Below are 25,528 nucleotides of genomic sequence, written 5' to 3' on the forward strand. Positions count from 1 at the left end.
GGCCGTTGCGAGTTGCTATGACTACAGTGTTTCCACGTGCAGAAAAATATTTCCATACTTTTCTTAATTTCTATTTCTCAAATACCCTGTACCCTCCAAAACCCCCATACCACATAAAATTTCTAACAATCATTAACTAATTTTGTTTAACCCAGGCGAGGGGTTGCTGCATGCATGTATTTCTAATACGGGCCTAAGACGTCATATTTCAGAACTCAATCTAGCCCTTCGCGATATTTGTGCATCTTAAAGTTATAGTCATAGCCAATATAACTTAAATGAATTAGTGCTAAAAAATCAGCCGACCAAGGTGGTAAATAATTAAGAGGAGATTTTTTGCACAATCCAGAAACTAGCGCTTAGAAATACCGTGATGCATTGCGTGAGCAAAATTTACCCTAAAAAGTGATGAATTAGTAGCACATAGAACTTGTCATAATCATAAGTCTTAATTACCTTGGAGGTTATGGTATAGCCAAACTCATCAATAATGAGATGTTATGGTGCAGTTATATTGAAATGTTGAGGAGAAAGTCAATCACAGTCTCCTAACCCTCATTTTTATACTAACTTTGATTATAACTACATAAATTTTAAGCAACAAACATTTTCTTTTTATCAGGTATTACTATCACTTACTATCTTATTTTATGGTCATTGATGTTTTATTCAGACAATGCATGATGTGTAAAGTACTCCTTTCATGTACCCTTGCTGTCATTCATCATATAAACTTTTTGAATCGCAGAACTGGGTTCATGAGAATTTGAGCCCTCAGGAAAAAGTTTTTAAGTTTATAAGAATTTGAGCCCTTGCTTGCTTCTATAATCGCGGAAAACAAATATGGCTAATTTAATGAAGCAGGATGTGGAGGGTATAAACCTTTCCACTGAGAAAAGACGTTCAACAAGCAACAGCACGCCATATTACACACAGGAATCGCCTTATGATCACACAGATCATTAATTAACTAAATTGAACACTATGCTCGGTTGTTGGAAAATGACCGGCGTCGAACATTCAACAAAGGTCATTTCGTCACTTATTCGATATCTTCACGAAGTCTAATTTCCAGTGAATTGCATTGGATTAATCTCGACATGGCTACATATCTACGTTCCTAAGGTCACATGGTAACTTGAAAAAACACTTCCAATATTTTGATTCATTTGCGACCATTATTGTAGTTGCAGCGTGTTTTTTGCTTCCCTTTAATATAATTATTTTGGCACAGCTGGTGCTGCAATAAATCGAACGTATTGCCGACTTATGTTCAGTGGCGCAGCCAGCACGACAATTGTCATGCTATGCTTATATTTTGGTCTTCATTGACTGAGAAAACAAAGAATTTCTAAAGAAATGAGTAATGATAATAACATAAAATTTGCATAGCATGACTAAATCGTCAGGCTAGCTACGCCACTGCTTAAGTTATTTATTTTTAGGAACTTTATATTATCAAATTTTTTGCTTTTAATCACTTGGTTCCTCTGGATATCCCTGTTGTTTTCCTATTTACATGTTAATCGAGTTTAAAACGGCCAGAGCTAGATGTTCAAGCTCGTCACTTAAGTGCGTGAAATAGCATGAGGACAGCTGAGGGGCTCAAAATGAATGTTTTGGTATACATCGGTGGGTAGCCTGCATTGCCTATATAAAGTACTTTCAATTTCAATATAAATTAAAAACCCTGGTTCTGTCAATGGATCTTTTCATTCTGTTCTTCTTAATTCATAATATATAGATATACGTTTATAGTTAAGGCTACGTGTATAGTTCATGGTTTAGGATTAGGCCTGATTGAGAGTCCTTATGTTTTGCATACGACATATTAGCCCATTCATAGCAAAGTTACCACACGCTGGGCAATTCCCAGTTTTGTGGTTCTAATATATTTTTCAGAAGCGAAAGTAAATTTATTGAAGTATACGTGTTTGTCATACGAATAGAAACACGATTATGGCTGATGGTAAGTTGTTAGCAAGTATCGATCGTGTTAAGGCATTTTTCTGTGAACTCTCCGGGATATACGATGATTCGTTCAAACGGTAAATGCTTGGAGAACGTTTTCACATAACGTTTCAATTTGATCCGAAAGATGTATAATACGAATAATGATAGCAAATATGACTTGGATTAAATACTAATGTAAGCTATTGTGCTATTCAATTGCCGATCGGGCAACCTAAAAGGATAGCTCAAAAGCCAAAGGACTCTGATTTGCTAATCCATTGCCTATAGCTAGTCCATTAAATATGAAAGTATATATCAGATTTTTATAGTACAATTTAGTCCCTTACATATCTGTGTGGCCCCAAAGTGATATAGAGATATGATTATAGTGCTATACGGACTCAAAGGAATTAATGTGTCAATGTAGTGATGAAACCTTAAGGGCTGCATGCTTATAGTGACGCGTTCTTACGCTTCAAAAAAAAACAAACACGATAGATTTCAACATCGCAAGGTGATTTCCTCAGGAAAATTTTGCACACACAATGTTTTGAGCTAACCACCTTGACACCGTTGGCTAACATCAGCTAACATGCAGCTCTCGTAGTATGAAGGGGGCTCTTGTAATACAATTGCAATATGTGACAAGGAAGAAAACACGACATAAAGTATAGGTCTCGAATAAGTATTAATTGTGGAGTGTACAAGTTAAAATTAATAAATTAATATATATATATATATATATATATTATATATTCACGATCTTTAACGATCGATCATGAGGCGATTATGTCCGTTTAATTCTCTTGCTTGATTTCGTGATTTTCAATTGATCTTGCTGCACGCGCGCACGATGAAATTTTCCAGCGTTGTACCGGTCATTGAAGGGACATTTCTTGAACAGCTCTGATCGCTTCTCATATATTCTCACATATCTCTGCCCCATAATTGGCCTGTGAATTAATTGGCCTGTATGTATTGAATAAGATTTCGGATATTTTTGGCAAGAATCTTGTTGGTTTATATTGGGACGATGGCCGGGCTTTAGTAAAAGGAAACACAACTCGGAACGCTGACGTGGAAAGGAAGGCATTAAATGAAACATTCCATCAGTTTGGCCTGAAGATCACATGTGAAGTAAGTCATCACCTTGTAAATTTCTTAGATGTTACGTTGGACCTGGAAGCCGATAGTTTCAATCCGTATAGAAAGCCCCTTAACACAACTCAGTATGTAGACAGTCGATCTAACCACCCGCCAGCAATTCTAAAGCAAATACTGAAGTCAATAAACATGCGTATATCATCTCTCTCATCTAACAAAGAGACATTCGAACAGTCAAAACCTTTTTACGTAGAAAGCTTTAAAGAAAGTCACTATAAAGAAGATTTACACTACAACCCTGAAAACCACAACGTATCGGCAACGCGAAAGCAAAAGAGGCATAGAAATATTATATGGTTTAACCCCCCGTATAGTAAATCGGTTAGGACAAACGTTGGCGGCAGATTTCTTCAACTTATCGACAAACATTTTCCTTCCACAAACCCGCTTCACAAGATATTTAACAGAAGCACGATAAAAGTCAGTTATAGTTGTATGCCAAATGTAAAGAATGTAATTTCGCAGCATAATCGGAAAGTATTAAGGAAAAAGGATCCTCAGACAACCCCAACGTGTAATTGTAGAAATCGGGATAAATGCCCTCTAGACAACAAATATCAATCGAAAAGTGTCGTTTACAAAGCAATTGTAACTTCTCTGGATGACGGTGTTAAGAAGATATATGTTGGTATGACAGCAAATTCGTTTAAGGAAAGATATAGCAACCATAAGAAATCGTTTAATTTAATTCAATATGAAAAGGAAACTGAACTGTCTAAATATATATGGCAACTTAAGTTTAAGGAAAAAGATTTTTCCATCCACTGGTCAATTCTTAATCAATCAACACCCTATGCTCCCGGTAACTCACGTTGTAATCTTTGTATTGAAGAGAAACTTTGTATTATGAAATCAAACCATAAAAACTTGTTAAATAAGCGATCAGAGCTGTTCAAGAAATGTCCCCACAATGACCGGTACAAAGCTGGAAAATTTCATCGTGCGCGCGTGCAGCATGATCAATTGAAAATCACGAAATCAAGCAAGAGAATTAAACGGACATAATCGCCTGATGATCGATCGTTAAAGATCGTGAAACTCTGAGTAGCGAAAAATCATTGTAATTTTAAGATTTTAAATAATAATATAGCTCTGCTTTTCAATTTAGTATTGAGCACTCTTTTAGTCTTAACGAAATACGATTATTTCATATATATATATATATATATATATATATATATATATATATATATATATATATATATATATATATATATATATATATATATATATATATATATATATATATATATATATATACTGTCGTTGTCAAAAAGGTTGTCCTGAGCAAGTATATGTATATATCGATCACGTGACATTATTATGCATCAACACGCGTAGGATTGTACAAGCGTGTTAATTGCGAGTTCGAGTATAGCAAGGTGAACGATTAAAAAAATGCCAAGACCATATTCGGATAATTTAACGTGGACAATGGTTTATCAACGACTGTTCTACGAAAGAATCATCGACGAAATTGCAGCACAGCTATTTGTTTGTTCGTACTCTCAGCACCTTTTGGAACACGGGTGATGTGAAGCCTTGCCGTATGGGTCGCCCAACAGCGAGCGTATCTTATTCCCACACGAAGAATATATTATCATGGACTGTTTACTGCGAACGCTGCAAATACAGTTGAATGAGATAGCAAGCTATATATGTAAACCTCTTCAATAGAATTCAAATCAGGACTGTCGTACACTCGTTCTACAACTTCTTGTACATGATGTGTTGGGTGGTTATCTGTTTACAAATATGCATAGTATTAGTTTTAGCAGTTGCATCTTTGTGCATCAACAAGTTTTGTTTAAACAGATATTAATAGATCAAAACATGATCACAAATTCAGTCATCCCTTGAGACATATGTTACAACAGCGAATTTGCATTCATTATATTCAAATCTCAACCATAACGAGAACGGATCGCGGGTTTTCCCCATCAAATCGATTCATAGCTGGTAAAAGCTGTTCGTCAAGGAAATGGATAAAGGAGCGTGTTTCAAATATTTCTTCAGGATTCTTTAACAAACGGTTCGCAAGAAGTCCATCACACGATATTGCTGAAATAATGGAATAGCGCGGTGTCCACCGTGCATAGCTATAGTCGCTCACAATGCAACAGGCGGTATCCCACGAGCGCTATATCCATATTGCCGAGCAATTCGTTCATCCTTAAAACGTAGAACCAAATAAATAAAAGATCTACTAGATTGTGCAATCCAGTTACAGTAAGGTATTATTTAGTACATACAATGCCTGTTTCATCGAGGAAAACAAGTAGGTTTGGGTCAAAAAGGCTGATTTCGGCCATGAATTGTAGCCCAATATTGTTTCTTCGCTGAAGGGCAATTCTCTGCATCTGAGAAAGAAAATCTGGCTTGAAGAGTTGAAAAAGAACAACTAGAATCTTGTAATAAATTGGAAAAAGGTGGAATGGTTTGCGTCTTATTCTAGTTATATGATTTCGAGCATACGGTATTAATTATATATTCCAACTTAAATAATGTCATAATATTCGTACCTTTTTGCGTGTTATTCCAAGCCTATATATAGAGAGCTCGGCACAGTGTCTCCGGGCCAAATGCAGAGCCAGTAGCATTAATGATATAGCTTGCTATCTCATTCAACTGTATTTGCAGCGTTCGCAGTAAACAGTCCATGATAATATATTCTTCGTGTGGGAATAAAGATATGCTCGCTGTTGGGCGACCCATACGGCAAGGCTTCACATCACCCGTGTTCCAAAAGGTGCTGAGAGTACGATAGACGGTTTTTGAACAAACAAATAGCTGTGCTGCAATTTCGCCGATGATTCTTTCGTAGAACAGTCGTTGATAAACCAATCTCCTGCTTAAATCATCCGAATATGGTCTTGGCATTTTCTAATCGTTCACCTTGCTATACTCGAACTCGCAATTAACACGCTTGTACAATCCCACGCGTGTTAATGCATAATAATGTCACGTGATCGATATATACATATACTTGCTCAGGACAACCTTTTTGACAACGACAGTATATATATATTATATATATATATATATATATATATTATATATATTATTATATATATATATATATATATATACACCCATTTGCAAAAACGTTGGCCGCAGATAGATAGATAGATAGATACTCGAAGTCTAATTAGAATTGCATATGATTACATTAATTTTCATGGGATTTCAATCATATTACACAACATATGCAATGCTAATTAGATTTCTATCTATAGATCTATCTGCGGCCAATTATATATATATATATATTATATATTATATATATTATTATATTATATATATTATTATATATATATTGGCCGCAGATATTATATATATATATATATATTATATATATATATATATATATATTATATATATATATTATTATCGGTATTTATATATATTTCCAGGTGACGGCTAAAAATAACTTAAAGTGCGTTTATCACTTGTGGGATGTTTACGAATTCGAATGGGGCTTGAAAATTTGTTTATAAGTCTACAACCATTTTTTATAATTATATATAATTAAATAGTTTCGAAAATACGTCGGTTGGGGGGGACTGGGACTCAGGAATGATTTGCAAACACGCCGTCTTTTATAATGTAAACATGAAGAGTTTCACTGGCGATATAGTTTGCGCTTTTCAAGAAAAAATGCGGGAACGGTGCGTTGTGTATGGCTGTAGCAACTGGGCGAGTTTTTCTCAAAATATTTTACGTTATTGGAAGATTGAAGTAAAATTACAAAGAACTCGGTTCCTGAGTTCCAGGCCCCGAGCCGACGGAAATTTAGGCAAATCGTCATGTTTAGATGTAAAGATTTCCGAATGTATTTAACTTTATCAAAAAGGGTTGTAGAACTTATAAACTAATTTTTCAAGCTCTATTCAAATCTGTAAAGATCTCACAAGTGATATAGGCACTTTAATTAATTTGTCAGCTGATCAGATGACCTTTAAAAATGGTTGGCTCACTTTAACTTGCATTTTCTGTGCAAATACTTGGCTGATTTTAATAAAAATTAAACCATTTAAAAGAGGACATTGTCCTCAGTAGATAGATGTTTTTTTTTAGTTCTATATGTTTCAAATTCGCTAGGATATTTGCTTTAGAATGCATGCGATTTGGCTAATTTTCGATATTATACCTCAAAGCGGCCTAATCCTTAGAATATTGCCCAAAACGCAAACGAAAACTGGTTACCGTGATTTAGTTCACATTTCTAGGATCATTTTGATATATTTAGCTTCAAAATGGTGCCTTTAGAAGATTTTTGCCGATTTTTTACATAAACATTCATAATCTGCATTATGGTATGTATTATCGCATCGCTCACGGAAAGCATTTCACAATAATAAAAAGATTCACCAAAAATTTCGGGCAAAAAAAGCCGAAAAACGGACCCCCTGGTCCAATTTTACGCCAGGAATCGATTTTTGGGGTCAAAATTTGCCTAGGGGTGGGCATCACAGACTTTTGTCACATTTTTGAACCGCGTGACAACATTCCGAGCAAGCGCTAAACACGCGCTTAGCAACGCTCATCAAGGCTCATCGCTTAGCTCTTAAAATGGCTTATTTCTCCGATTCTCTAGCACATCCTAATCTAAAAATACATCGAAGTTATAACAGAATGGATAATAGGCAAAATTGAGACAGTCTAAAGCTAACAGAGAACAAAATAAATTGACAAACATGGAATTTTGAAAAGTATATGGTTGCCATGGGCATGTAATTTGAGATAACAACGCAAGCTACTATTTTGGCTTATATTACAAGTGCGGCTTAAAACTATCTGCGGATTTGAATATAGCATTTATATGATCTCTTCAACCGCTATCATTTGGTGGTATTCCGGTATCTTTAGCTTAAATACTTGCGGAGATATTCAATTTAAGCTAGGGTCCCTTCTATGACACCCAAACATAGGACCTGTCCATAAAGAGTTTTAACCAGGAACCATACAGGAAAGGCACGGTTCATTTCATTCTATATTACATGAAGTTGAACAATATAACAGGATTAGGATTGACGATAGTTTTTTTATTCGCTGTCCAAATTGCTCGCAGCAGTGGCGGATCTAGGGGTGAGCAGAAATTATGACTGCTTAAAATCGCAATCGAATTGCCAAATTTTAATGTAAAAATACTCTTTTCAAATCTATAACCAATAGCGTTGTTATTAAGGTGATTTGATTTTTAAATGAAGCTGTGTAAATTATTCTGCACACCCCTAGATCCGCCACTGGTTCACAGTGTTACGAGCGCGGTCCTATAAACTTTATTAATACTCGCTGTTGCATGCATGATTCTGTTTCGCAACAAACTCAGTGTGTCAATTATATTTATATAACTACAATAACGGGAATTAACGTCTCTATAATAAGCTTATATGTTTGACTTATCTCTGTCTGAGCACAAGTCTTATCGTCAACTTTAACTCCTTTTGTTTATTACTTTTGCTTTTACAGTATATATTTAGGCACGGAAGCCTTACGAAGAATGCTATACGCATTACAGTGCGTTGTAGCACATGCATGCTATCGTGGTTTGTGGTTGACATCTTGTTACGTGTTTGTGGGATAAGCTAAGGTGTGGATAGCTATATGCTTATACTCATTCATGTAAGCCTGACCGAAGAGAATGCTATATGGTTATATGAATATAATAATAAATGGTGATAAGATGATATAGTGATTATACGTAATAACTGTCTTCAATAATATTTACCACTGGTAACTGTTACATACAATAATATAGTAACTTAGCATCAAATGTGGTATAACAACTGCCTGAAATAGACGAAACATTTCTCGACGTTTAGACCTGAGGGCTTTCGTCAGGAGAGTTAGTATAGAAATAAATAGGGGAGAATGTATGTTTTGTATGGCGGCAAATACGTGATATATACAAATGGGCCAATAGAAAACAAAAAATCAAAACTAGCTGGAATACATTACGTTGCCAAAGGGACGCCTGACGGGCTAAGAATAACCCGCAATGAGAGACCCCTGATCAGCAACCAAATATATTACAATATATGATGTAAACAAAGAAATGGAAAGAAAGAAATGGAAGTGATTATACTCTGGATGAATGAGCTTAATGCCGGAGGGACTTAATGAGTCGCGCTTCTTGTCCTTTACGGATATTGTTCATTAGCTAGCTCTTTACCCAGAGTTTTATGACTTCCATTTCTTTGTTTACATCAAAGCAGGTTGTAATATATTTTCGTTGCTGATCAGGCTTCCCTCGTTGCGGGATATTCTTAGCCCACAATCAGGCGCATCTTTGGCAATGTAATATATTCCAATTTGTTTTGATTTTTTGTTTTTATTGGCCCATTTTTATCACGTGTTTTGCTCCCATACAAAACATTCATTCTCCCCTATTTATTTTCATACTATTCACATTATCTAGGAAAAATTAGGCAAAATGAGAAGGGGAGAAATAACGAGGGCGACGCCTCATGTAAACTGTCGCAAACAAGCTATAACGCGGCAGAAAGTTGAAAGCCGGTCGATTAGGGAGAAAGCCCAGTAATCCCCGTTTTCAGATTGTACCCTTCAGCCGTTCGCAGATTTCTGACCCAGAACTCTATCCATCCGCGTACGGTTGAATAGGTAATGAGAATGCTATAGTAACTCTCCTGACGAAGGCCATCATTTGATGCTAATTTGTTTGAAGACGCTGCCACGCTGCTCCCTGGTTATATTGGAACGAACCAATAATATCGTTATAAATCTTATTATGTGATTGTATAATTTTTCCAGTCAGTCTTCTTGTGTTTTAGGTAAACAAGCATATAATTTATATCCTATGCTAATTAATTATTTTTCTGAGCTTTTACATATATATGACCTAATTGTAACAAAAACTGTCTATACAACTAAAATTTAATCAGTTTGTTACTGGTTGATATAGTTGTTGCGGTTAAATGTTGTGCTGCATCCTGTTTAATAACATGTCACTGACATCTGACCTTGCTCAAGCACATTGATATCAACCTATCACAAACACAAATAGCTCGCGCACTTTTACCTGTGTATTATGCACCTGTCAGGAATCCCCATGCATACCACGAAAAAATATAGACATATGGAGCATGGTGGGAGATTTCCTTGCCAACTTGCTATATGGGTGGGGGATTAGCACTGTTTAGCAGATTGGTATCAAACTATCAATTGCATTTTTCCAAAAAGGTGGGGGTACATGATAATCAGACTTTTCAGGGCTTAGCCTAAATATATTTGTCGATGTATATATATAGTCATGCATTTTTTTGAGATTTTTCTCCTAGTGTGGCCCCTGTTTCTTTTATTGTATATATATATATATATATATTATATATATATTATATTTTATATATTATATATATATTATATATATATATTATATATATATATATATATAATATATATATGTATGTATATACCCGTTTGCAAAATCGTTGGCCGCAGATAGATATATAGATAGATACCCGAAATCTAATTAGAATTGCATATGTTGTGTAATATGATTGAAATCCCATGCAAATATATTCATATGCAATTCTAATTAGACTTCGAGTATCTATATATCTATCTATCTGCGGCCAACGTTTTTGCAAATGGGTGTATATATATATATATATATATATATATATATATATAATATATATTTATTATATATATATTTATATATATATATATATATATATATATATATATATATATATAATCATAATTAAAACTCCCTTTTTTCCATGTCTACAACTATTACTTCAGTATATGCATATAATGGGATTTATGTGAGAATGAGTGATGAACTATACTGAAATAATTCAATTGCACTTAAAACTTTTCAATAATATAAAATAAATCTTATTCCGAATTAAAGAATGCATATTCTAACACATTAAGTTTTAATACAAACTCTATATTTCAAAACAATTCTCTTGCATAACTGTTGAAGATGAATCAAAAATTTATTTTTTATTCAGCTGATGAGTGATTATATATTGTTTCACAATTTAAAAAACTTCATTTAATATACTATGAAATAAATTCTGCTTTTCCTGCATTTAGGCGCTCTTTTCGTCGGTTATTAACCCACGTTTTCCTGGGAAAGGGCAATGTATCATGATTATGTGATTAGAAAGAAATTAAACGTTTTAGCTCGATACGAGACAATCGATCTACAATATCACTTGACAATAATATTTTCCAATTTCTAGGTAATATCCAGTTATCGACTTCCTTTACAACTCCTGATCCTGAGTACAAAGCAATTCTGATACAAAATAAAACAAAAGACGCAACTGTTCTTCTCGATATCTACTCTAAATATAAATTATGCTGGTTACCCCTAAAAACGGAAGTCATTGAAAGTCAGAAGCAATTCTTTTATAGGGATAAAAAACGTTCTCGTATAAGATACGCTCGAAGAAAGAAACAGATCAGATATACAAAACTTTTCCTGTTAAAAAATGTGTGGATAATAAGTTAATAATGCTTGAAGAAGGTGATCAAGACTTTAAAGTTAATGAACACGATCTGATTAATTATCCTAGAGAGTGGCAAATTTGCGTTAGGAGAAAGAACTTGGAAGATGAAACATCTGAGAAAATGGGGAGAAACCTGTACGCAATCTTGAAACTGGACATGAAGGATGTTCGAAAACAATCACCAGAAGAGCAAGACAAGATGATTAGGAAAGCATACCATAAACAAATGCTCATATTTCATCCTGACCATAATCCAAATGCAGACAACCATATATGCCAAGAAATTATTATGGCTTACAGCATCTTAGGAGATCGTGAAAAGAGAGCAAGCTACCACCTAACAGACTACAGCGGCGGTTGGTTATCTAAATCGCGTTGGAAAGCTATATTTAAACCTGAAGCTCACGGTAGACACGAAGGTCTTAAAAGAGTTGGTCTTTTGTTGTTCAGCGCAGTGTGTGTTGTAGGAGGCGTAGCTATAACAGTATTGACTGGTGGATTGGGCCTTCCAATTCTTATCGTCGGTAACATAATCGCGGGCGGGTTGATTGGAGGGTCAATCCAAGGTGCCTTTAGAACGATCAGTTACGACTCAATCAAAAATGGAGTAGAACTGAAGAAATACGCGAAAAGTTTTGGAATAGGGGCGGCTTTGGGTGCCATTGGTGGTATTGCAACAGCAGGAGTGACAATGGCTATAATAGGGACAGGAAACACCGCTGTTGCTATTGCTGAAGCTGCTGTCAGTGATCTTATTGCGAGCGGAGCAGCGTCAGGATCGATTAATGGTGCACTTGCGTCTGTATCGAATGACATGGATTCAATTTTAGTTGATGGTAAGAAAAAAAAGTTAGCACATATTGGAAAAAATGCATTAGCGGGAGCTGCAATTGGTGCAGGAGTTAAGATGATTGGAGTGGGTTGTCTTAAACTCGTTGCAAAATTAAAATTTGTCGAGAAAGTCGAAGGAGAGGCTATCGAAAAAACATGGGATGAAGCAACGGCTGAAACTGTGAATGATGTTTTTGTGTCTTCGGTTTGTAGTTCAATGTGTCAGTCCGTGGAGCAACCCAGGTAGATATTTTTGTATTATTTAAAAGAGGTTTTTATTCCGACATTGTTTGTATATAAACTTATAGATTTCACTGTATAATTAAGGGGAATTATAACTAATAGCTCGAACCTATTCAAGTTTAACGAAGAATAATTATGCGGATAACATTGCAGTACTGAGTAAGCCGTCGCGCGGAACTAGCCAAATCTAAACTTGTAATATATGACATGACTTAAATGCGTCGATAGATGATATATGTTATTCGGAGGCAAATATATTTAAAAAAGTGAATATAACATCACACGTCTCTCTGCCGCATCAAACAGAAAACATTTGAGTATTAAACTCTTCCGAGTCAATGCCTTGTATATAACGGTCGTTTTTAGGGTTCAGTATTTTGTCTGCCAGCCCTGAACTTTTATTACAGCCTCTATATATGTGTTTGGGCATTGAAGCAATGTACATACGATCATCAGTGCGATATTGTCCTATACGTCCTTACTTTTGTCAGCCAAGAATGAACATGTGAAAAATGACATCTTGTAAACTCAAAATATGAGCTATAGAGAACAAGATAAGAATTAATTTTTAAATTTTAAATTGATATTTCGATTTTATTTCAAAGTCATTGTCAAACTATAATTGATTATTTGCAAGCATATTATACATACAAAGAGACAAGAAGAGATGACGTCATAGTGTAACACTACATACTATTAACAACTCATGTTCTTTTTTTTGTATATAACGGCCAGGAGTTCTTTTGACGATTTTAGACCATTATTTAGCATTGGCTTTCTATATTTAAAGGAATAAAGCTTAAAGGGATAGTAGGTTAGATTTTGTGTTTTTGAGAGTGTGAAGAATCTGTGCGTTAACTGGTGTCACATTGTGAAGAGAGAGCAATGCATTAATTAGGGTTTTTTGCGGTATTATTGTCATTGGTGTCATAAAAGGTTGATACCTTCTTAATGTCATAAATTACAACAAATTTAAGAGGCATTTTATTAATTAGTTAAATATGTATTCTTACATAAAAAAGACAAAATTTTCAACTCTTTGCGCGGGAATATTGTTTTACGAATTCACTTTTCCAGACGGTAACAGTTCGTGTGTATGAAAAACAGAAAGAAACTCCTTCTTTTGTCAGCATAACCTTTTATCTTCTCCCTTTTCTCTCTATCTTTTTCTCGCACTTCTTCATCCAACATGGCGAGAAATTTTGGACACGCACGCGCGGTAGATACACAGACTTCGGGAGATTCGAAACAATATGGCCACGCGAAATCACACGGCTTTATTAGGGTTATATTAAAAATGTGGCCTTACCTCTAAACTTTTTAAAAATGTGAAAATGTTCTATCTGATTCTGTTTTTAGACGTAAAACTTGATATTTTGATATCATATTTTGATATCTATTTAGATGTTAATACTTCTTGCGGTTTTGCAGGAAATAGCTAACGGCTATTAAAGTATAGAAAAACACCATTTATAGCGTCGAAAGTTGTTTTGACCGTTGAACTTGTAAGATTTTCGCGCGATCGGGCCACGATAACCAAAATGCTCTATCGGTTTTCTAAACTCCGAGCGATGATTTTGAACACCCATCAGTGCAAAAATGTGAAGAATATATATCTCTTGCGGTTTTTAATTTCAAAATCAGCAAATTTCAACGTTATATTTTCATCAAAACTGACCTTTTTCCCCAAAAAACTCTTCAAAAAATAACTGAAATTGTTTTTCATCGTCCATATTTGCTAGGCAACCAAGCCTTGACTTGTTGCCATGGTTTTAAGGCATATTCGAACTTTTTTGTCGCATTTTTGGGTATTTAGAATGTGATATATCGTGTGTATTTCACTTGTGATTCGTTAGAATAAATTAGAACAATTTATTCGTTAGAATAAATTAGAACCCCCCTGTGCGTGTCCAAAATTTCTCGCCATGATCTAACCTCTTCTCTTAGCTCTGGAAGTTTAGTTCTCAATTTTCTTCTAAACATCAGTTAAGCTGGACACATTCCTGTCGTTGGATGAGGCGTATTCCGATATGCAATTAAGTACATTTGCACAGCTTTCTTTCAATTTTCTCCTTCCACTCTTGCAATTTGCATCTTCCTGGGTAGAGACCTATTCTGGCGTTCAATCTCTCTGTTCGTTTGGGGCCACAACAGCGTCGTCTTCCGATGTTCGATTCCGTTATCTCGCAGGAATGACTCGAATGTCTCTGCAATAAAATGAGGCCCATTATCACTAGTCACTGTTCACGGTAGTCTAGGTGTTGCAAACATGCTTTCCAAACTGGCAATCGCTACTTCAGCCGTATTCTTCTTCGCAATAGTCACCTCCACGTATCGACTATAGTAATCGGTTACAGCAAAAACATATTCGCCTGAAGGCAATGGACCCATGAAATCAATCGTGATATCCTGCCATGGTCCACGAGATAACTCTGCCATTCGCAATGGCTCTGGACTAACGAGCCTGCTTACAACCTGGCACGCATGACACGTTTTACAGAACATTTCAGCTTCTTGTCAATCCCTGGCCGCCAATACCGCGGAAAAACGTCTGCGCACGCGTCAACTCTGCCTGTAAGTGAGATTAAAAATAATTAAGAAGCGGTTCCGAACGTTTCCGAAGGCTAAAAATGGCGGTAAAAAGGAGTGATTTCATTCGTGTCTTCAAATCCATATTTCGAGGGCATAAATAAACACTGCATTATAGAAACTAAGAGAAAAAACGTCCAGAGAGTCTTAGAAGTGGCATCCGACAAAAACACCGGTAAAAGGTGACTGTTAACAAATTTTTCGTCTCAAACATTTTGTTTATCAAATAAGCAACGACAGTTTCCGAACTTTTAATTGAGACACGTTTTATTAAAAAAAAAATGTCGCCAGATACGAGACGTTTGCGTGTTTTCCATGATTGAAGATTAAGATGTATTTTACAATTTAAATAGATTAGAAAGCTTAACTTTCCGCGGGTTTTCTTAACTTTTAGGTTTAAACTTTTGTTTTCGAAAAATATTCTAGAGCCACCCCGTAAAAAAAGGAAAATTTACCGTGAATTCCGGTTCGTTCGATACTCTAAATGCTAGAAGGCTTTTAATTTATGTTCTGTCTGGCCGTCTTGTATATTTTTGCCTTTTCTTAACTTATATTTTATCAAATAATGGGATGTTTTGTTCCAAAAGTTGATATTTAGATTTACCATCATATTTTGATATTTTTACGCGTGCGCAGACATTTTTCCGCGGTGTTCTGGCCGTCATACTTTCGTACGCAATCTTTGTTTCATCTTGAGAATACCTTGATGGCCCTCGTGGCCTAACTTAATCAATCTTGATCGACGTTTCTTTGGTATGACCATCCGTGTACCTCTCAAAATAATGTTTCTAACAACACAAAGTTCATCACAAACAGACTTAAAACTGGCACACTTGGGACTGTCCCAATTACCTGTTACGATACACTGACGAACAGTCATTAGCTCTTCATCGCAAGAAGACGCTTCTTCAATTTCTCTGGAAGTCATTGCTGTTGGAACTGCTGTTTTCGCAACGAAACTGACATACTCTTCAGCTAAATTCTTGGATTTTATTTCTGTCATCTTTGTCAAACGTGACAATAAATCTGCAACATTTAGATGCCCCGGCAGGTACTTCACTGTAAATGAATACGGTTGTAACCGCAAAACCCATCTCTCATTTCTTGCTGATGGTCGAGACCGTGCTGAATAGATGCATTCTAACGGCTTATGGTCAGTCCACAGTTCAAACTGTTTCCCATACAAGTAAACATGAAACCTTTTGCACGACCACACTACCGCCAATGCCTCCTTCTCTGTCTGTGAGTATCGTCTTTCCACCTCTATAAGACCTCTGCTAGAATAACAAATAACTCGATCTTCTCCTTTGTGCTCTTGCAGTAAAATCACTCCCAGTCCAACCGGGCTCGCATCACAAACAATCTTGGTCTTCGCATCTCGATCAAAATAACCCAAAGTTTCAGCCTACAGTGCAAGTCTACGTTTAAGTTCTCTGAACGACTTTTTCTGCTCTGGACCAAAAACACTCCACGCTTCGTTAATCTCCTCATTGGCTCTGCAACGGTTGCGAGATCTGGAATAAACCTTGCATTAAAATTCACCAAACCCAGGAAGCTCTTCACTTCTGTTACATTCTGTGGCTCCCGAGCTTCAATGACTGCTCTGACTTTTTCTTCTGTAGGACCAATACCCCGGTCTGAGAGGAGTAGACCCATAAACGTAAGCTTCGACATCTTGAACACACATTTTTTTTATTGAGGGTTAAACCTCTTTCTTCGAGCCTTGTCAACACCTTCTCCAATCGCTCGTCATGTTCAGCTTGATCTGACCCATAAATAATGATGTCATGTGATATGTTGGCTGTCCCACTGCAATCTTGCAGCACTTGTTGAATCACCTGCTGATATTTCTCTGGTGCCGAACTTATGCCAAACATCAACCTCTTGTACCTGAACAATCCCTTATGTGTTACAAAGGTTGTTATACTTCTGGATTCTTCACTTAATTCTATCTGGTGATACCCCCACTTGAGATCCAGCTTACTGAAAACACCACCCTCTTTCATATCTTGGAGTATTTCGTCAACATATTGGAATTGGGTATCTCTCCCTGATGATCGCTTTATTGGCACACCGCATATCCACACATAACCGGACCTCACCGTTTGCTTTTGGCACCACCACAAGGAGTCGGCCCTTCAACTTCCTCGATGATGTCTTCACCAATCAATTCTTCAAGTTTCCTTTCGATCTTCCCTCGCAAACTAAATGCAGTCCGCCTAAGAGGCTGTGCCACTGGTTGAACTTGTGGGTTTATATGCAGCTTCATTTGATAACCCTTTAGTTTTCCAATGCATTGAAACAAATCTTTATGTCTTGCAACACAATCAGTCACACTGTTCACAAACTGTTCTGGAACTTCTAATTTAGTAAATCCAAGCTCGGTTGCAGTCTTCCTGCCCAATAATGGTTCTCCCCGACCTTCGATAACTGTGAACTTGGTTGTTACATGTCTATCGGCTATATTTACATCTGCTGTAAATGTTCCTATCACTGTAAGAGGAGTTGTTGATCCATATGCATACAAATTCTTTGCAGTCTTCCTTGACGTGCATTTAATGTGCTTCTTTTTTAACTTTTCCCACAGATATTTGTCAATGACATTTGTACTTGCTCCGGAATCAATAACTATCTCCACTGGAACACCTCCAGCAGACACTTTCACATTTCCTTTCTCTCATTGTCCCTTAACGGCGAAAGCATACTCATCTTCTTCCTCAACAAAGCTCACATGACGTCTGCCGTAATCTTTGTTCTTCGTTTTGCACACGACAGCAAAATGACTTTTCTGCTGACACTTGGAGCATTTCTTCCCTTTGGCAGGAAATTTGGAATCTTACATCAACGGATTAAACTCAGATTCAAACCTACCTCAAACATATATTTTAAAATTATACCAAGATGGCCGCCAGCCATCTCCTTATATTTACATCGTGTTTCCACCTAGTGCTTCCACTTATACATATTCAGTATTACATAATACACGAAATATTCTACACTCGTCAAATCAAATAACTCGCGGTCTTTACATAAATCGTGAACATGATTTGTTATTAGTATAGTGTTACGCTATAATGTCATCTGTTCTTTTCTCTTTGTATATAATATGAAAGCAAGCTTGTAAATAGTTTATTCTGGCTAAATACAATAGAAGCTAACTTGTCTTTATATACAATATTATTATTCTGCAAAATACCGTAGTAAATAAATCTTCAAATTTAAAGTTAAAATTTACTCCAAAAACTATACTACTAAAACACTACGCCAATCCCTATGCCAGCGGTTTATTCTAGGCCTTTCCCGATTGCGCTCAGCAACTTTTAAGCAACTTTTTATAATTTAAATAACTGTTTTGGTTTCCAGCTACCTTGAGCTACTTTTGCCTTTTTGAGTAACAAGAAGCAACTTTTAGGCTTAGACATGAACTATGCTGATAATTGCGCACTAATTATTACATAAAATCTCGACTATTAAATAAATATTTATTCACAAGTGCATCGGGAAAGGCCTAGTTTATCCCGCTTCACATAGTAACCTACTTGATGTTTACATAATCGTTCTTTGTTGTTGTTTCGTTAGTAAAAGCACGCTTTATATATAATCTTTCTCCTGGTAAACCCAGATTTCTCTTACTATATTGGCGTGATGACAGCGGTTCACAACGTATTCGCTCCTTCACGACTGCTACATTTACCATCGTCAAGCGGGAAGACCGGACTTATAGGTTAGCTATCTTTAAGCTAAATTTAACGTGCATTTTCTTCGCAAACATGGCCGCCGTTCGCGCGCCAAAACAATGGCAGCTTTCTAAGAACGAAACCATAACTTCATACGAGAGCTGGAGAATGAATTTAATGTACATCTTATCCCTTTACAATAATTTCGCACCCTTTCTTGAAGCTACATGGCTTAAGAAAACGGCCACCATGCCTCACCGTGGGCTGATCGACGACGGGAAACCCGTTCCTGAAGCTAAAGGACTAACCGCAGTTCAAAAAAATGCTTATTTGGATTTATTATTGGGCCAAATCGCCAATTTCTGCAAAGTTGTGTCACGAAGCTTTATCGTTAAGAATTCGGTTTCTCTTAATGATATCTGGCAAAAGATTCGCCAACACTATGGTTTCCAGTCCTCTGGATCTCATTTCCTCGACTTAGCCACAATCATTCCCCAGCCGGATGAGCGCCCTGAAGATCTAATCCAACGGCTTTCTTTGAGGACAATTTGTTGTCTGCTAACGGCGGTATCACTCATCATGGCGAGACCTTGGAGCAGCCTCGTCCCCGGCGCGTGTTTTATTAATCGGTGTTTTATTAATATTAATCGCGTAGTAATGTTTGTCTCGCGGGAGGACACGCACGAAGCGACAGCGTGGGGGAGAACGCGCCTGGCAGAAAATGTTTCGAAAAGTGAAATTTGTGTCGAAAAGTGAAATTTGCATTGTTGATAATCTTTGATACCTTGAATAAGAATAGCATTACAGTATTAAATGGTTGAAGAACTTAACAAATCGTTTGCGGAAAACGTGAATATTGAAGGTAAATTCTTATATTTTTTTATATTTTCTGCAATCGCGCATAATACATCTTCGGATTCTTCGAATGTTTCTTCCGCCATCTTGAATACATTTTCTACCAGGCGCGTTCTCCCCCACGCTGTCGCTTCGTACGTGTCCTCCCGCAAGACAAACATTACTACGCGATTAATATTAATAAAACACCGATTAATAAAACACGCGCCGGGGACGAGGCTGACCTTGGAGGTTGACGAAGATTTAACTCAATCTTGGAAAATACCATGGTAGTTTTGTGGCTTCAACTGATACACCATGGCCTACCGCTATTCGTGAAGCAAAAGTATGGATCAGAGTTACGCAACAAGTCCCTTGCCTCTTTGAAACCCGAAATCTCCCAAGCTCTTACTTCCCTCCTTGATGAACTTCGAAGAATCGAGGAGACTAGAGCAATGCGCAAGACAGCCGGCCGTCCTCATACAACTCACAACCTAATGGAGTGTCCTTTCTACCACAGGCCGGTTGTTCAAAAGCAGGTTAACTTAACCCAGGGTTAACGCAGATTTTTACATTAATTTTTTTCATCGCTTCTTTTGTAAAAGTTGAATATTTTTTCCATGAGTATTTCCTGGTTCAATAGAAATCTTATTTTAAAAAGTTTTAAAACAAGCGGCGGTGTAGAAGCACGCAAACTAAAACAGCGGATTAAAATTTAACCCATGCAGGGTTAGCGCTAATCTAGCTTTGAACAATTGGCCCCAGAACACCACCGACGACCTTGGGCCCGTTCCCGCCTTTTAAGGGACGACCCTGATGAGTCCAGTTATGACGACGATGAGTTATTTGACCCTAGTAATGACGGTGTTGCTAGTATTTTTCACGCCGATAACCCGACTGCTCACTGTGTCAGTATCGTCCAGTCACCTGTTCTTCATACCTTTTACCATCAGTACCCTGTCCAGGTTACCTTAGACACTGTGGCCACAACCAATATGGTTCGTGCATACTCCGCCATCGCCTATGGCCTTCCAGTTACCCCTGCTTCTCAGATGGCACGACAGGCCGACGGCATTACACCTATGGAAGTTGTTTGCGAAATCCACTGCTCTCTTGTCCGGGGTTCATCTACCTTCGAACTCGATGCACGTGTTGTGCAACACCTCGACGTTGACATCTTAGCTGGTAATCCTTTCTTGTTTACCAATTATATCGCTATTCGACCAGCCAAGCGAGAAATTGTAGACCGTGGTACCGATGTCGATCGTGGGTTATGTTACCACATCAACGTCTTTCCACAACATCGCAAGTTAGGCTCTTTTACCTACGCTCCACGGCCCATGGGCCAGCGTGCACGCTGCGGCAAAGACCCTGGTCAAGGCTGGTCATGTGATTCTTTGGTTAGCTTTATCCCGTGTGGGGATGGGGTGGAACAGAAATAGCGCAAAAGTCACTTCTGGTTAAACAGCATGTTTCTGAAGAGTGAAGGTCTAGCGCAAAATAGCCGATTTCAACGCAATATAAGATAAAACGATAGATAAAATGAAAAGAGGATCTAAACTTATGATATTACTGGCTTGTTTCTATTTCGCTATTAGAAATAATTTATAGTATAATGTTATTTTAAAACCAAAGCAAATAATTTGTTTGCAAAAATTGTTTTTTGGCTCGGATGTGCTGGCTGTTCTTCCAAAAGGTTATAGGAAATCATTGATATATCAGGTTCTACCGTTGCTGTTGTACTGCAAAGAATCGTTACGAGGAAGCCTGGTTCGACATTCCATCAGTGAATGCGAAATAGCCTGTGTCGTTATTGTTATTTGTCCTTTGAATTCACTTATCAACCACCAAATTCGGAAGATATAGATAGGACAGGTCTTCGAGTGTCTGTATTGAATGTCAACAGAAAGTGTGATGATTCTGAAAGTTTACTATTTAGTATTTACTAATTTACATATTGAATATATTGCATATTGAATTTGTCACCCTTCCCTTAGAGATGAACTAAGCGCTAATTAAAAATCTCCAATATTTTGGGAGTTTTGCAATGTCACATGACCAGCCTTGACCAGGGTCTTTGCCGCAGCGTGGGCCGTGGAGCGTAGGTAAAAGAGCCTGGCTTGCGAAGTTACGTCTTCCCATTCTACTGCCAGACGTTCCCAATCCTTCTTGCTTCGTAATCCGCAACTGAAAATGGTCTTACCCGGTGCTTACCTTCAATTAAGCACGCCACTGGAGTCTGACATTGATGCATTGCTGGCCTTAGAGCCTAGAATTGACAGCAGATCTAACTTCCCTCGCAAACCTGAAGCTGCCTGGCCTCATCCTCAAGATATCGCTTCAGTCGACCATACCATACGCATTACTAACACCACCTCATCCATAGCCCTAATCAAGAGAGGCAAGCAGTTGTGCAAATTCCGACACGTCATACCCACCCGTATCGCGACTCTCTTGCTCTTCGTCCCTCTCCTCCACACAATAAAGCAACCCCACCCCCTTTTCTCAATAAGTTGTTTTCCATCACTGTTGTTTATCGACCCAGATTCCTCTCTCCTTCTGAAGGTTCGCGACCAATTTAGGGAGCTTAACCTTGAGTTTGACGATGTATTCAACCCTTCCATCTCCAAGTATAATGGCGCCAGTGGCAAGATTGAAACTGTAGTCAACATGAGCCCAACTCCCCCTACTCCTAACGCAAAGGCCGCCTACTCCAGTACAACCGCAGTACCATTGAAGCATTACATGCCAAATTCGATGAGCTCGTGTTTGCTAAACACGAACAGGTTAATGTTCATGTGGAGAATCTCAACACTTCCTTCCTGGTCAAAAAAACAAATGGCGGAACGCGTCTCGTAACATCTTTTGGCAAAGTTGCCCAGTACAGTAAACCACAGCCTTCCCTAATGCCAAACGTCGACAATGTTTTACGGTCCATCGGCCAGTGGAAGTACATCATCTGCACTAAGTCTTGTTAAAGTCGTTCTATCAGATCCCACTAACTGCATCCTCCATGAAGTATTGTGGTGTTGCTACTCCGTACAAAGGTATCCATGTGTACACTCGATCTGCCATGGGCATGCCTAGCTCGGAGACGTGTTTGGAAGAGCTCATGTCTCGTGTCCTGGGTGTGTTCATTCAGGAAGGCTGCGTTGCCAAAATCGCCAACGATCTATACATCGGTGGTAACACACCTGGCGAATTCCTTTCGCATTGGCGCCGTGTCCTTATCCTGCTTAGGAAGAACATCCTCCATCTCTTTGCCCCCAAAACCTTCATCTGTTAAAAGAAAGCTGTAGTTTTGGGTTAGATTTGGTCCAACGGCACCTTACAGGCTAGCCCGCACAAACTTTCCGCCCTATCCTCAGTTACTCCTCCTCCTACTGTGCAGGGTCTTCGATCATTTATCGGCTCCTACAAGGTACTGAGCTGCGTACTTCCAAAATACGCTTGTGTACTCGGCCCTCTTGGGCAGGCAACAGCCGAAAAAAAGTCTCTGGACCGGTTCTCCGGGTCGCATGCACTAGGTAACCACAAGACGATTAACCTCCCCCAACCCAACGATGCGCTTTGGATCGTCACAGATGGGTCCGTAAAGCATCACCCTCTACATGAATCGTGATGATCACATGTATTTAGCTGGCTTCTTCAACGCTAAACTTCATAAGCATCAAGTAACATGGCTCCCATGCGAGATTGAAAGCCTTGAGCATCAGCGCAGCAATCAAACTAGCATTTCGCCCCACACATCACCCACCCACGTCCTTACCGTTGTGCCTACAACAAAATCAATTGGGGCGAATTTCCCTTAGGCTCCAGAGTAACTACATTCTTGTCAACTGTTAGTCGCTACCACGTCCACCTACGCCAAATCGCTAGAGTGAAAAACCTCCCATCCGACTTTGCCAGTCGAAACCCATGTCAGTGCGTGGACGCAAATTCATCGCAGAGATGGAGGAATCAGTAGTCCGTAGTTTCTCCGTGAGTGATGTTATAGAAGGCTCCGCCAAAATGCCATTCACTAGTCGGGCGGCTTGGCTCGCTACTCAACAAGAGTGTTCCGACCTCCGGCAAACTCACTCCCATCTTCACCAGAGCACCTCGAAGAAAGCAGCCAAGATAACGGATGTCCAACGCTACCTTAAGCAAGCGGTCATTGCTTTCGATGGCCTCCTCGTCGTGAAGGACTCTTCCCCATTCTAACCCAGTTCCGAGCGTATTGTCGTACCTCGGTCCGTACTCGATGGTTTGTTAACCGCCCTGCACATCCGATTCATTCACCCATCCAGTGGCGTAGCCAGCCTGACGATTTTGTCCCGCTATGTAAATTTTGAGTTATTATAATTATTCATGTATTTAGAAATTTATTGTTTTCACAGTCAGCGAAGACTAAAATATTAGCATAGCGGGACAAATTGACAGGCTGGCTACGCTACTGCACCCATCCAAGTTCCAGCTTAAGCGCCTGTTCACGCGGTACTTCTTCGCTCTTGATCTTGATCGAGCTGTTCACTCTGTTTGGGCGCGAAATCTATTCCCAGACACCTTCAGTTTCAATCTGCATCTGAGTCCCCTACTACCATCGGTGTTTCCTTCGCTGCAGACGTAATGCGCTGCTACAGCCAGTACATACTTGTCATGAGAGAGACTGTGTCATCGTACACCACCGTCGCCATAATCCTAAGTGAAAAACATGACATGCAGTCTCTGTGACGCGATCTTGATCTTATGCTCAGAGCTCAGATCTCTACGCGATTGTAGCGTAACCGTCCGCGTTGACCCCGCTCCTGGTTTCTCTGCCTCGCAGCGTGACAAAGCTCTTACCTCCTCTGGCTTTCGTTTGGAAGTGGGAAGACCTAAGAACCCGAACAAAAATCCCTAAAATGCCGAACGTGGCATCGCTGAGCTTAGAGTCGAGCTCCTCAAGCTACATCCCGAGGGCGGTCCAGTCACACATGTTACGCTAGCGCTCGCTGTGGCAAACATGAACTCTCGCATACGAAGAGATGGCCTCTCGTCTCGTGAGATTTGACTCAGAGAGACCAGATGTCCGGCGAACAGTTGCCTACCGTCGACCGCGACCTTATACTCGACCAAAGCGCCTATTTTAAGAAAAATCACCTACCCAGCGCTAGATCGACAGTGCCCGGCCGACTTTCTCCCCCCATTTCTTCAATCTCCATTGGTGACCTCGTATTCGTGAAAGGTGACAAGGACAAGACAAAAGCCCGTGATAAATACTTCGTCACAGACATTGATGACAACAAGATGTGTCATTTGCGGAAGTTTACAAGCTCCCAGTTCCAAAGTAAAGTTTACATCTCACAGAGTATTACCCAATATACAGGCTGCGTCTCCATCACCCACCCAACAACCACCCATCCTTGGTTAGGACGCACACTGCGACTATGATTCCGATTAGTCCGCTATTGCCGAGATGTCTCTTTGTCAGTTCCCAAGCTCGGCTACTCAAAACCTCGATCTTCCAGCACCTCCTCCAGTTCCTGACGCAATTACCCGTACACCAGTTCTTCTCTCCACTCCATCAACAACACCCATCAATGCTCTTTCGTATGTCAAAATGAGAGCAAAAAGCCCCTTAAGGCTAGTTTCCACTCAGGAAAAATCTCCTTTGGATCAGACAGGACAGGAAAGTTTCTTTTGTATAAACGCCGCCTAAGAACTCACCGACAAAGGAAATTTTCCTGTCCATTCCGATCCAAAGGAGATTTTTCCCGAGTGGAAACTAGC

At 38.6% G+C, this 25,528-nt stretch overlaps 1 protein-coding gene across 1 annotated transcript in view; it reads left to right on the top strand.

Annotated features, from left to right (window-relative positions):
- Positions 1-11,607: 11,607 nt before the first annotated feature.
- The window catches only part of LOC114542773, a 33,364-nt gene continuing 19,443 nt past the window's right edge, over positions 11,608-25,528 (top strand). Inside the window, exon 1 of the mRNA XM_028562228.1 lies at positions 11,608-12,677. Coding sequence (XP_028418029.1) covers positions 11,608-12,677 — 1,070 coding nt within the window. The remainder of the gene's footprint in view (positions 12,678-25,528) is intronic.

Source organism: Dendronephthya gigantea, unplaced genomic scaffold (assembly GCF_004324835.1).
Source record: "Dendronephthya gigantea isolate DGI-Jeju-01 unplaced genomic scaffold, DenGig_1.0 000394F, whole genome shotgun sequence".
Taxonomy (NCBI): domain Eukaryota; kingdom Metazoa; phylum Cnidaria; class Anthozoa; order Malacalcyonacea; family Nephtheidae; genus Dendronephthya; species Dendronephthya gigantea.